Source organism: Budorcas taxicolor, chromosome 3 (genome assembly GCF_023091745.1).
Source record: "Budorcas taxicolor isolate Tak-1 chromosome 3, Takin1.1, whole genome shotgun sequence".
NCBI classification, from domain to species: Eukaryota; Metazoa; Chordata; class Mammalia; order Artiodactyla; family Bovidae; genus Budorcas; species Budorcas taxicolor.
In genome coordinates this window covers 2,170,813-2,185,602 of record NC_068912.1, presented here as the reverse complement: position 1 = coordinate 2,185,602, position 14,790 = coordinate 2,170,813, and the positions used below count along the sequence as shown (strand labels likewise).

Below are 14,790 nucleotides of genomic sequence, written 5' to 3'. Positions count from 1 at the left end.
TCAGACCCCTTCCGTTCCACTTCCCAGGCCTTAGGGCTCCCAAGTTTCCTGGCAGAACTCTTCACCTCCTCCTGTAACTGCGCAGGACCCTATGGGACTGCCCAGGACAGACCCTTCTCTGCATGTCCTCGGCATGTCCTCTGCCTGCCCCTTGTTTGTGGAAAAGTTGTGGTCTCCCAGGCCTGTTACTGTTAAGTCACTTCAGTCGTGTCCGACTCCGTGCAGCCCCGTAGACGGCAGCCCACCAGGCTCCCCCGTCCCTGGGATTCTCCAGGCGAGAACACTGGGGTGGGGTGCCGTTTCCTTCTCCACTCCCAGGCCTACCCTGTGTCGTAAAAGTCTGAATCAAGAGTGAATGCAAAAGTAGCAGCTGGACCAGGAAAACTGGTAAGAATTTAAACAGTAAATTAGCCATACAGCAGTCACAGAATGTTCAGCTCCTCCCTGAAGAACCTAGACAGCACTACCGGATGCCCATTTCCTGAGCTGTTTTAGAGTTACCGAAACCCCTGCCAAATGGAAGAAAGTACTTGATGACTGTGAGCATGCAGCCCCCAGAGCTACTGGAGCCTGAGAATGATGTTAACCCCTGTGACACCGCCCTGTTACCTCACCATCAACCGAACAGAAAACTGTGCACAAGCTGATCACACATTCTGTGACTCTCCTTCCTCACCTGGCCTTTAAAAATGCTTTCTTGAAACCCATTGGGGAGTTTAGGTCTTTTGAGCATGAGCCACCCCTTATCCTATTATGGCCCTTGCAGTAAAACTTTTTCTTCCACACTCCAGTATTTCAGTTTATTTAGCCTCATTGTACATGGGGCACATGAACTTGGATTCAACAACACACCCTAGTCTTGCTAGATCCCTGAAGCCCACAATAATTTCTAAATTGCAAGCTGATACAGAGAAAGACGAACACTGTATGATATCACATGTGGAATCTAAAAAATGCAACAAACAGATGAATAAAATGAAGAAAAAAAAAGCAGATTCATGGATATAAAGAACAAACTAATGGTTACCAGTGGGGAGAAGGAAGAGAGGAGGGGCAAGATAGGAGTAGGAGAAAAAAGGTTTATTGTGGGATTATATAAAATCATGTATGTGAAATATTTGGCAATTGTAAACACTACAGAATTTAAAGAATCTTTCATCAAACAAAATAATATTTTTAGTTTTAAATATGGCCGAATTTTAAAATAAATAAATAAACTGCAAGCTGATGAGATTCTCAGCATGGTCAACTAAAATTCCCCAACCCTTATCTCTCAAATTCCTTGCTCATTCTACTTCCTGTCAGTTCCCAGGAGTCTAATGCCAAGACCTCCATCCTAACCCTTAGACCCTCCATGGAGCCTCACACAGTGACTTTGCTATTTAGCACTTGATTTGGAGTCTACCATTATATTAATGAATGTCTGTTTTTCATTATGTGGGGTTTCCCCACGTTCTGAGTTTTCAACGACCAGAGTACGAAGAGAGCTAAAGAGCTTTGACCCTTGGAAAGAGCCTTTCTAATCGGTTGTTTCCCTCTTTGTTTTTGCTTAGTCCTCTCTCGCCCTGTAAATGATATTGGGTGAGTAGTAGCGTCTCTCTGCCTCAGGTTTCACATACGTGATACAGATGTTACCACTTTCACCAGTGCCTCTTTCTCTGGTTTTGAGGCAATGGTTAAAATCTCATGTATTGGTGGTTTAGTCGGTAAGTTGTGTCTGACTCTTACAACCCCATGGGCTGTCGCCTGCCAGGTTCCTCTGCCCATGGGATTTCCCAGGCAAGATTCCTGGAGTGGGTTGCCATTTCCTCCTCTAAAATCTCAGGTAGTGAACAAAATTCCTGGATCCACACATCCTGGCCTTTCTGGGGTTTAAAAATCCTGATTTTAAATATTTTGTCCTAATTTCCAGATTTTATTAATATATTTGATCTGATGATTTGACTTGGAATCAGAAAATATAGTTTTGAGACACTTATGAATTCTTCATTCCAGAAGTGGGCTCAAATTTTATTTTCTAATATGAGAATTAAACAATTCTCATTCTGGCCTGGAACCTGCTTTTTCAACAACTCAACATGTCATTCTGCCCAGAGGGAATACACTGTGTCATTTGAGGCCCTCCCTGGGGGTGTCTGGGAGACCCTCAGCATTCAGCCCCTATCTTGCCCACCCCTGGGCACCACTCACCTGCACAAAGCACCCACAGCACAGGCTGTATCTTCCCCTCCATCGTCTGACTTCCTCTCTGTCCCACGTCCAGCCAGGCACTGGTGGGCTCTTGTCTTGAGTCTGTCCGGGCTGACTGGTTAAAGCTACAGCAGCCTCTGGCCCAGCCCAGCCTTCGGTCAGTCCTCCAGTCTCTCCCTTCCTCTACCTCTGCCCAGCCTGGCCCCCATGCCCCACCCCTCAGCTGGACTGACAGGTGAGCTCACCTGTGGGACTAGACTCCAGCTCCACCCATTCCACCAAAGGCCCCAGCAGGAACCTCCTTCACCTTCTCAGTCCCTTCCCCTGCCTTCTCTCCGTTTAGCAGGTGGGCAAAGTCCTGAGCTTCTCACTATAATACAGGTTTACCTATATGAGACAGGAAGTTGCCGCCTTGTAATATAAAGGGAAACGATCTCAGAGGGAGGGTTTCAAAGTCAATAAAAGAAGGGTGTTGGCCACAGTTGCCGAAACATTGCGAGACATACTATGATCCGTTCCTCTGCTTCCCTTCCTTGTCATTTCCCCCCACCCCACACCATGCTAGAGACACAGTCATGAGGAAGACCAGAGGTCTCTACCCCAGAGAACTGCTAATCTGACTGAGGAGGAAAATAGTATACAATCAAACAAGACAGCCAGAAATACCACGACCAATTCATCTCAGTTTGCTTGGAGTCGCTCCACTGTTAAAACAGAAGGCCCTATGTCCCAGCGATGTCTCTGTCTTAGGGAAACTGAGATGGCTGGTCACCCACTTAAAGATCACAATGCTATGGGGAGCATGGCCTGGGAAAAGACATAGGTAATGAAACTGTGGCCGTGGAAGGACCCACCTTGGACTGGGTGGTCAGAACACAGTGGGAAAATAAGTACTTTGATTTTCTATGTTACAGATAGGTATCTATGTCTCAAAGAAATTAAATGGGTTATCTATCTATGGTCACATAGCTAGCAAGTGGTCTTCTGATCTTCAGGCCACTCTGCTAGTGATCCTGATGGCGCCCTCTGTGAGTTCAGGGTGGCGACAAATGTTACATAGGAAACAGAGGCCCTCTGTCATCCGCTCCTCCTGAGTGGTCCCTTCTTTATCTGCTGCCACTTATAGGTGTATTCACTCTCCCTTTTCCCTCTCTCCCCTCCCTCCACCGTCTGCTTCCTTATGCTGTCGGTCTGTCCACCTGATGCCTCTCTTCAGCCCCCTGCCTGATTCCCTCCCCGCTCTCCACCCCTCCCTGCTTCATCTCACCTCTCTCTCATACCACTTTTCATCTTCACGGAACCTTGAAGTCTGGAGCTACACTGAACCCCCATGGTGACTCAGTTGTGGTCCTTCCTCCATTCTTCAGCAGCCACTCACTGAGCCCCTATTTTGATGCCCAGGACAGTGGTTTGGCAACTGGTCAGTGGTGATGCCATGTGCTTCTCCAGAGGTGCCTTCCTGAACCACTCTATCCAAAGATGCTCCCATCCCAGCTTTGCCAAGTCTCTGTGCTCAACCTTGTTTTTTTTCTTCAAAGCTCTAATCACTATGTTAAATTAATTTTTGCTACTCTAAAACTTTTTCCATGTCATCCCCTCTGGAAATCCTCCCCTTACCATATCTGCTGTTGTGATGTGATATGTGCTTTAAAGCCCAGTTCATGTATTATCTGTTCTTTCGGCAAGCCATTCCTGACTTCTTCAGTCAGAAGGGGTCTCTCCCTCCTTTGAACTCACACAGCACTCTGGACCTCTCTTAGGATACTAACTAACTACGTTCTGCCTTCTGCTTGAGCTATTTTTGGTCTGTGTCTCATCCCTCCTAATAAACTATGAGGTCATTCATTTTTTGGCCAATTGTTAATGATACTATGCCCCAGGAATTATTCTGCCTAGCTGGGAGGAAACACCATTTAAGTGTCTTACTTTGGTCACATCACAGCCGGATACATAGTGGATATCAGTACATATTTGTGAATGGGTAGACAAGGGGGCAGATGGCTGGTCGAAGGGATGGGGTCATTACAGAATGTACAGGGTGAGGGAATGAACTATTGGGTTATGGGAGTTGTTTTGATTGTAATGTTGGTGGGAGTTGGTGTAGTGGAGTAGGATGGATTATGAACTCATTTGAAGTTTATGAAGCTCAAGGGGTGTTTATATCATCCAGGGATGATACGGGATGAGTGTGGGACAGGGGTTGTGGCGGGGGCACACGACTGCCCAGTTCACTATCCAGAGTCATCTCCCTGCAAAGAAATGGAGTCCTGCCTACAGGCAGTTACTGCCCCTTAGTCTCTCCATGGTGCTCTCCCAGCATCTGTCAGAGGATCCTCCCCATTCTATGTATCTGGTATTTGCTGACAGAGGGTTAAAGTACAGTTTAGTTCGTTCTTCTAGGTCCTTGGCTTTAGATTATCTTCTGGAAGCACTCTGCACAGGCAGCCCCAGGCAGGGAGGTATGGAGAGAGAGCCCAAAGTAAACCTGTTCTTGAGGCCACTCTGTGAAGCATGAACTTCTCCCAATTCTGCGGCTCAAGGTCAGTTCCAAAGAAGCAGCCAGGAGGGAAAGAGTTAAGTGGGGCCCACGTTTGGGTCTGAGTCCTGAGCCTGCATGCCTTCCTCTCAGAGATCTGCCAGGCTGAGGGGCCAGAGGCTAAATTTAGCAGGCAGCTAAGGTTTCCTCTGAACAGCTGTCCTGCCCCTCAGAGAAGGAGACTAGAGAGAGGAGGGAGGTCCCTCTCACTGGTTGGAGCCTCTGGCCATTTTGTCTGGGCCCCTCAGCCTCTGGGTGGCTGCCCTCTTGGTGTGGAGACACAGGCAGATCAGCGGTGAGTGTTCTCCCTTCACTTTGTCCTGTGAGCCCAGGACTTACAACCAAAAGGGCAGCAGCTCTTCCCTGAGCGTCAGGGCCCGGCGTCGTCTGGGACCAGCTCCGGGGGGGGTCTCATGTTCCTTAATAAGCTGTGGGATGGCTCCTGAGCCAAAGGCAGTGGTCCTGTGGCCTTGGTTAGAGTCGCTGAAGAAGGCACCATCCCAGTAGAGACAAAAGGTGTGTGTGTGAGAGCAGGAGAGAGAATGTGTACCCAGAAGGTTCAGAGAAAGACCTCTCTGGTCTGGGGAATACACCTGTGTCCAGCGTAAGCTATAGTGAAGGCAAGCTTCAGGCTCCCCTCACTGCTTTCTTGCTGGCACCTGCGGAAGGAGCCAAGGTATCACTTCTTCAATGTCATGACTCCAAGGTGGACTGGGTGGATTGTTTACATGGCCGAGGGTGCGTTTTGGTGTCCTGATAACAGTAGCTGAATCAAGTCTGACTGGGTTTTCCTCATGAGTTGTTTTCCCACCAGGCGATTAACGTGTGGTGACTTTCCCATCCCTAGATCCACTGAGGTGACATCACCAACACACCCCTCACCCCCACAAAACCTCCAGAACTAGGTATTCTAACTGCCTTATTCGTGCTAAACCTGCAGGGGCTGACGAGCTGTCATGGCAACCAGTGGGAACCCAGAGGAGGAGCAGGTAGTCCCGAGTGAAGAGGATGAAGCCAGCGTGAGGGCTGTGCAGGCCCGGTACCTCCGGAGCCCCTCCCCCAGCCAGTAAGTGTGCGCTTGCTGAGTGCGGGCCTCCCTCCAGCCATAACGGGAGTGCGCTAGGGAGTGTGATGACGAGTGGACCCCAGGGAGCCTGCAGCCACAACCTTAAGTTCATTCATTCAGCAAACGTTGTTTGCAAAGTTTTTATGTGTTATACTTTATGGAAGAAAAAACTTGCAAATAGATACGTTGCAGCAGGGCACGATAAGTGCTAGAATTAGCATGCTTAGGATTTAGTTGATGCGGGGAGGGAAAGGATCACTGGGCTTGGAAGGTTCATAGGAGGCTTCCTAGAGGAGATGATGTTGGACTTGAACCTCAAAGGGTGAGTAGGAATTTGGCAGGTGTCCCTGGATGATAGCACTTTTTTCCCTAGGAGGGAAATAAGGCTGGAATGGAGATGATAGACCATAGATCATACATAAGAGCAGGCATCAGAACAGGAAGGAGCCCTTAAGACACCAAATTCTAGCACTAAGGTAATTTTGTATCTGTGATCAGGCTGTGTCTCTCCCCTGGGATGTGGGCTTCCTGGAGGGTCTTCTTTATTTTGTGACAATTAATTTTAAAGTTTCTTTTACGTAAAATCATTGAGGATATATGATGATGTGGAATGAAAAATTTGCATACAATTTTAAGAAAAACCATAAAGCAACAAAGAAATACTTAATGGCTTGCTAAAGCAGTAGTGTGTATGCCTTTTCTTTTTTCTTTTGCCACAAATAATAGTAGGGGACCTGACTTCTAATCTTAACTCTGTCACCCAATTTTAAGTGAAGAATCACTTTAATTCTTGAGCCTATGTCTCCTTATCTAGAAAAAGGGAAGAAAAGACTCAGAATATTTCAATGTAAATTCACATCAGAGCATCTCTGATGCCACTTGATTTTCCTTTTCCTCGGGCCTCTCAGGGTCTTGTTGGCTCCTGCTTCTCGGGGCTCAACAGGCTTCCCCTTTGAAGTGAGATGGGAGCAAATGTAGGTGCTTGTCACCATGGTGGGCCAGGCCACATTGACCAGATGGAGCTTTAGGGATTTTCCCTTAAAACTCAGGCGTATGTTCCCACTTAGAAAAACTGTCAGGATTGAGAGATTTAAAACACAGCCCTCCCCTCTCTGTGCTACCAGACAAAGCAGAGGTAGTTTTATGTGTGGTTAGGGTAAGTGATGGCTTCGTGTGGTAGTTGGAGTAATGACAGCTGTTATAGAAAATGGACCTTTTTTTCTCACTCAGGTGTGTTTCAGAACAGGTACCTGAGCAGTGATTCAGGAACTGAGGCTCCTTTCGTCTTGTAGATCCTCCTCTGTAAGCCCTGACTTCTAAAGTGACTGTGTTCATCAGTCTTGAGACAAAGTGGAGAATCTCTCAGGAGGGTTTTATGGGCCAGGCCTGAAAATGGCCATTTTGCTTCCACTCATACTGGCTTCCCTGGTAGCTCATCTGGTAAAGAATTAGCCTGCAATGCAGGAGACCTGGTTTGATTCCTGTATGGGGAAGATCCCCTGGAGAAGGGATAGGCTATCTGCTCCAGTATTTTTGGGCTTCCCTGGTGGCTCAAACAGTAAAGAATCTGCCTGCAAGGCGGGAGACCTGGGTTCAATCCCTGAGTTGGGAAGATCCCCTGGAGAAAGGCATGGCAACCCACTCCAGTATTCTTGCCTGGCAAATCCCCATGGACAGAGGAGGCTGGTGGGCTGCTGTCCGTGGGGTCACACAGAGTCGGACACAACTGAGCGACTAAGCACTGCTGTTGCTGCTAAGTCGCTTCAGTTGTGTCTGACTCTGTGCGACCCCATAGACAGCAGCCCACCAGCCTCCTCTGTCCCTGGGATTCTCCAGGCAAGAACACTGGAGTGGTTTGCCATTTCCTTCTCCAATGCATGTCAAGTCGCTTCAGTCATGTCTGACTCTGTGCGACCATATTCCATTGGCTAGAACTCAGCAAGGCCATGCTTTCTTGTAAAGGAGGATGGTCCATGAACCCAGGAAAAAGAAGTAGGCTTGTTAACACACAGCAGACTCAGCCACTGTAGTCTCTCGAGGCACTTAATATTCATGTCTCCTTTTTCACACTCTTAGCCCACACTTACTGCCTTCCCAGGGAAACAGCCTGAAATCCCATTTACCAATTGCTGCAAAGTTCAAAGCCTGGGTTCTCTGGAAAGTATGCCCTGTCCACCTCGGGGCTGAATGCAGCTCCTCATGGTCTGACGAGGATAACAGCCCCTGGGCCTATCAAAAAAAAAAAAAAGCCTCCCATCCAATGAAAGGAGGAGAAGGGGACACAGCAGCCATTAGTCCTTACAAACAATGACCCCATTGAGCGTGTCTTTGCCCCAGAAGTGGAGAGATCTCCTAGGTGTGACTTGATGTGGCTCTCAGGGTGGCATTCTTGGTCTGTGCTTCTCTGTGGCTTAGAGCTCCATCCCCTGGGCCTTTTTGCTTGTCAGTTATCCTCCACAGCCACATCTGAAGTGAAGCTGAAGAGTGTCTCTTCCTTGAGCGCTGCATAACTTTTGCAGACTTGTCCTGCTTATGGAAACTTAGAGGTCCAAGGGCTGTTTTAAGGCTTATACCACCCAAAGGCCTTTTAAGAGTCATGACTTCTTAGAAAATGTTATCCCTTCAAAAGTTTAATTGGTTTCTGATTTACAGAAACCAGACAACTCCATGTGCCAGAAATCACACCCATAGTTCTTTCTTAGATATAATTTTCAGTCCTAATTTATTTCTCTGATTCCTGGTGTACGTGCATCACTCTCTCAGCTTAATGAGAGATATCTTGAGAGAGTATCTGAAACTTTAAATTTGAGTAGGAAGTTCAGGATCAAAGTTATTTAGAATGTATAATCAACAAGCTCCCTCGTTAGAGGGGAGAATGCAATAATAAAATGTAACCAATCCAAAAGAAGGCAAGAGAAAAAAGAATACAGGAAAAGCGTAATAGATAGTAAGAAAATAGCAGGATGGAAGATTTAAACCCAAATATATACGTAATTATTTAAACATATGTAGACTAAAATACATGGGCTTCCCTGTTAGCTCAGCTGGTAAAGAATCCACCTGCAATGCAGGAGACCTCATTTGATTTCCGGGTTGGGAAGATCCCCTGGAGAAGGGATAGGCTACCCACTCCAGTATTCTTGGGCTTCCCTGGTGGCTCAGATGGTAAAGAATCAGCGTGCAATGTAGGAGACCTGGGTTCGATCCCTGAGGTGGGAAGGTCCCCTGGAGGAAGGCATGGCAACCCACTCCAGTATTCTTGCCTGGAGAATCCCCATGGAAAGGGGAGCCTGGCGGGCTGCAGTCCACGGGGCTGCAAAGAGTCAGACATGCCTAAGTGACTAAACATAGTACAGCAGACTAAATACTTCAATTAAAAAGCAAAACTTGGCAGACTCAATTTTTTTTACAAGCCTACATACTTTTTATAAGAGACACACTCAAAAATAAAGATGTACAAAGGTGAGAAAAAGATAGAAAACTTACACTCCACTCTTCTGGTTACTATTGTTCACAACTCCAAAACTTAGTGTCATAAAATAACCATTTTATTATGTTCACAATTTGGAATCTAGATAAGGCACAGTAGTGTGGCTTGTTTGTTTCAGGACATCTGGGGCCTCAGCTAAAAACACTTGGAGACTGGGGATAAATTTTAGCCTGGGGTGATTCAAGAGCTGGGAGCTGGTGTCAGAGAGGCATCATCACACGTTTGGCACTGAGGTCCAGACCTCAGCTAGGCAATTGGCCTGAGTACCTAACACAGTCTTCTCATATGATCTGTCCATGTGGGTCACTGTGGGCTTTCTCAGAGCCTGGGAGCTGAATTCCAAGACAGTAGGACAAAAGTGCATTGATTTTCATGATCTAGCCTCAGAAGTCACAGAGAGGACCACAGAAGTTCAAAGGAGGCAACACGGACTCTACCATTCCATTGAAGGTGTATTAGGGTCACGTTGTAGGGAAAACAAGTGGGATGGGATATATTGTGGCCCTCTTTGGAAAGTACCCACTGCTGTAATTGCAAACACTGACTAGAAGCAAGCCAGTGAAGTGATTTATTGATAGCAGACAAAGAAAACCTTACCTTAAAGTTTTAGAATAATCAAATTCGCTATATAATAGATATATTCATTTAAATTATTAAAATTTCTAGGATCTGATAAAGTAACCTCAAAATATATAAAGCAAAGAATTGACAGAACTGAAGAAAAAGTAAAATTCACAATCTTAGTCAAATGTACATTTTAAAAAGCACAATCTCAGCAACTGTTGGAATGAGACAAAAAAATCAAAAATATAAGAAATGTAACTTAAATTAACCTAATTTGCATTTATAGAATATACACCCAACAATTGCAAGAGATAGATTCTTATCATGTGCACATGGAATTTTTACCAAAAAGTTTATACATGCATTGGGTCATATGTATATCAACAAGTTTTTAATGCTTGAAATCATATAAAACATGTTCTCTGATCATTGCAGAGTTAAGCTAGAAATCATTAAAGGCAAAATACACAGTAGAAATGTCAAGAGTTAGTATCTAAGAGAATTGATTTTCATGATCTAGCCTCAGAAAGTCACATGAAACAAATATTCAAAAGGAGACAACATAAACTCCACCACTCCCCTGGAGAGGCATCAAGGTGACACTAACAAGAGAGCAAGTGGGATGGGATATATTGAAATATATGGATGACAGACATTCAAATTATAACCACAGTTCAATAGGACTATACTCACCAGACTGCCTAAAATTAAACACTGACAATAGCAAATATTAATGAGGATGTGAAGCAAACAGGACGTTCCTGTTCACTGCTGGTAAGAGGGTAAATTAGTACAACCCTTTGGAAAATTGTTTCCTAGTATCTAAATAGGAGAAGGCAATGGCACCCCACTCCAGTACTCTTGCCTGGAACATCCCATGGATGGAGGAGCCTGGTGGGCTGCAGTCCATGGGTTCGCTAAGAGTCAGACACGACTGAGCAATTTCACTTTCACTTTCACTTTCATGCATTGGAGATGGAAATGGCAACCCACTCCAGTGTTCTTGCCTGGAGAATCCCAGGGACGGGGGAGCCTGGTGGGCTGCCATCCATGGGGTCGCACAGAGTCAGCCACGACTGAAGCGACTTAGCAGCAGCAGCAGTATCTAAACACATGCTTGCCCAGCAGGCTCACTCCTGATACATACTTAACAGAAGTAAGTATATATGTGCACCAGAAGAGAAGTACTAATACTAGAATGCTTTAGCAGCTAACAGTCATTAAGAATGTAGAATGCTTGAACAACATGAAGAACTGTCTAATTAATAGTGGGCTAGATAAATAAAGTCTGGTAAATATTTTTAAGTACTGACCTAGAGCATAGGCATTTTATTAAGTGTCTGTCACTTTGGTGTGATTGAGCTTCTGAGGTCGTTGGCTGGAGAGGGCGATCAGTGAGTGCCAGCTGTGAAGGCAGAAGGTGGGTCACCGCAGGGAGAGCCGGTCCTGCCGGTTCCAGAGTCTCACATAAAGTGAGCTGGCAGCAGGACACAAACATTGATTAATAGAGACATTCCAGCAGCATCCATTTCTTAGTCCTTCCAGCTGCCAGTCCCCCTCCTAGATAAAAACAAGCTCAACCCGAAAGCCCCACTTACACATGAAAAAGGCTGAACTCCCTAAAAGTAAGGTCCCACAGACAGAGCACATTTTCTCTGGGCTCTCAGTGAAGTGAAGTGAAGTGAAGTCACTCAGTCGTGTCCGACTCTTTGCGACTCCATGGACTGTAGCCCACCAGGCTCCTCCATCCATGGGATTCTCCAGGCAAGAGTACTGGAGTGGAGTGCCATTGCCTTCTCCAGGGGATCTTCCCCACCCAGGGATCGCACCCAGGTCTCCCACATTCCAGGCAGACGCTTTAACTTCCAAGCCAGGTGACTCCTCCTAAATCAATTCGGTTTTAAAGCCCCTCTTGGTTTGTGCACAGTATAGTCCTTCGTGGGTGTTGTTCAGTCACTGAGTCGTGTCCAGTTCTTTTTCGACCCCATGGACTGCAGCCCACCAGGCTCCTCTGTCCATGGGATTTCCCAGGCAAGAGTACTGGAGTGGGTGCCATCGCCTTCTCCACAGTATACTCCTTAGCAGTTGGTTTTTAGTAGCTGATCCCAAATCAACTAGCCCTTTTCAGAAATGTTCAAGAAAGTCAAACATACAGTAACACTTCACAGGCTATCCCTTCCTGCAATTATCATCATAAAATCTGAGGTATAAACGAGTACAGCTGCACTGACTTTTAAGTCATCATCCAGTCAACCCCACTGCACTGTACAGAACCGGGCTTAAACTGGCCCAGGGGAATGTCTACAGTATCTTTAAAAATGAAAAGGCAACTCACAAACTGGGAGAAAAAAATGAAAATCACATATCTGATAATGAACTCATATCCAAAATATACATTTAAAAAACTCTCAAAACCCAGTAGAAAAGAAACCACACAATTTTGATTACGGTAATGATCTCACTTACTTGTATATCAAACTTTACCAATCTGCACATTTTAAATACGTGCTGTATGTGTAACAATTATGCCTTAAATAAAACCGTGGGTTTTTTAAAGCTATGGAAGGAGAATTATGAATAAAACTCTCTTCCAGGAGCCTATATAGTGATGGGGGAAGAGTGAAAATGGTGTAATTAAGGCCAAAATTAAGGTCAGCTCTGCTCTGCTTCTTACTAGCCACGAAAGCTTATATGAATAACATAGTCATAAAACTGGGATATCAGTTTTACTTAATGACAGAAATTAAACAATATAGTAAAACATATATTATTTATATTATATATAATATATAACCTGCATTATTACAATATAAAATATCTCCTGCATTAACAGGTGGATTCTTTACCACTGAGCCACCAGGGAAGCCCATTCTAAGCAACAGATCATCACCCAAGTCTGAAGAATCCTCCCTGTACTTAATAAATGCCTGAAATTCCATCCTCCTTGTTTTATCTCTTTCGCTAAAAGCTTGGGCCTTTTAAAAATTAAGTTATGCATGGAAGAGCAAATATCCCACCAGCAGAGTCCCAGTGCTCGTTTCCTAGGGCTTCTGTAACAAATTCCCACAAACTGAGTGGCTTAAAAACCACACACACACACAAACAGCACCAATATATTCTCTCACAGTTTTAAAGGCCAGAAATCTGAGATCCAGGTGCTGGCAGGGACACCCTCCCTCCAAAGAGTCCAGGGAAGACTCTGTCCTTGCCTCTTCCTTGCTTCTGTTGGCTCTGGGAGTTGCTTGGCTTGTGACAGTGTGACTCCAACCTCTGCCTCTGTCTTCATATGGTCATCTTGCCTCTGTCTTCTCTTGTGTCCCTTTTTTACATATAAATTAATTTATTTTTAATTGGAGGATAATTGCTTTACAATATCGTGTTGGTTTCTGCTATACATCAACATGAGTTAGCCACAGGTCTTAGAGGAAACTATAGGCTGTACTCTCTTTGACATACATCACACCAGCGTCCTCTATGACTAAAGTAAGGGAAATTAAAAAAAAAAAAAAGGAACTTACTCAAACTTAAAAGCTTTTGCACAGCAAAGGAAATAATAAACAACATTAAAAGACAGACCTCGGAATGGGAGAAAATAATTGCAAATGAAACAACAGGCAAATGGACTAACCTCCAGAATATATAAGTAACTCTTACAGCTCTTGTGTTCTTTTTAAGTGACATCTGCCACTGAATTTATGGTCTACCCTAATCCATGAATGGACTTCCCTCACAGCTCAGTTGGTAAAGAATCTGCCTGCAATGCAGGTTGACCCTGGTTTGATTCCTGGGTCAGGAAGATCTGCTAAAGAAGGGATAGGCTACCTACTCCAGTATAGGGCCACCCAAGATGGATGGGTCATGGTGGAGAGCTCTGACAAAATGTGGTCCACTGGAGAAGGGAATGGCAAACCACTTCAGTATCTTGCCTTGAGAACCCCATGAACAGTATGAAAAGGCAAAAAGATAAGACACTGGAAGAACTCCCCAGGTCAGTAGGTGTCCAATATGCTACTGGAGATCAGTGGAGAAATAACTCCAGAAAGAATGAAGAGACAGAACCAAAGCAAAAACAATACCCAGCTGTGGATGTGTCTGGGGATAGAAGCAAGGTCCGATGCTGTATAGAGCAATATTGCATAGGAACCTGGAATGTTAGGTCCATGAATGAAGGCAAATTGGAAGTGGTCAAACAGGAGATGGCAAGAGTGAATATTGACATTTTAGGAATCAGCGAACTGAAATGGACTGGAATGGGTGAATTTAACTCAGATGACCATTATATCTACTACTACGGGCAGGAATACCTTAGGAGAAATGGAGTAGCCCACATAGTCAACAAAAGAGCCCAAAATGCAGGACTTGGATGCAATCTCAAAAACGACAGAATGATCTCTGTTCCTTTCCAAGGCAAACCATTCAATATCACGGTAATCCAAGTCTATGCCCCAACCAGTATTGCTGAAGAAGTTGAAATTGAATGGTTCTATGAAGACCTACAAGACCTTCTAGAACTAACACCCCAAAAAAGATGTCCTTTTCATCATAGGGGACTGAAATGCAAAAGTAGGAAGTCAACAGATACTGGAGTAACAAGCAAATTTTGCCTTGAAGTATAAAATGAAGCAGGGCAAAGGCTAATAGAGAACACATTGGTGATAGCAAAAACTCTCTTCAAACAACACAAGAGAAGACTGTACATGTGGAATCACCAGATGGTCAATACAGAAATCAGATTGATTACATTCTTTGCAGCCAAAGATGGAGAAGCTCTATACAGTCCGCAAAAAGAAGACCGGGAGCTGACTGTGGCTCAGATCATGAACTCCTTATTGCCAAACTCAGACTTAAATTGAAGAAGGAGAAACCACTAGACCATTCAGGTATGACCTACATCAAATCCCTTATGATTACACAGTGGAAGTGACAAACAGATTCAAGGGATTA

At 45.0% G+C, this 14,790-nt stretch overlaps 1 protein-coding gene across 1 annotated transcript in view; it reads left to right on the top strand.

The window, feature by feature from the left end:
* Nucleotides 1-4,896: 4,896 nt before the first annotated feature.
* STYXL2 (serine/threonine/tyrosine interacting like 2) overlaps nucleotides 4,897-14,790 on the top strand; it is a 67,706-nt gene continuing 57,812 nt past the window's right edge. The window contains exons 1-2 of the mRNA XM_052636584.1: nucleotides 4,897-5,021; nucleotides 5,667-5,792. Of these exons, the coding sequence (XP_052492544.1) occupies nucleotides 5,683-5,792 (110 nt within the window). The 5' untranslated portion in view covers nucleotides 4,897-5,021; nucleotides 5,667-5,682. The remainder of the gene's footprint in view (nucleotides 5,022-5,666; nucleotides 5,793-14,790) is intronic.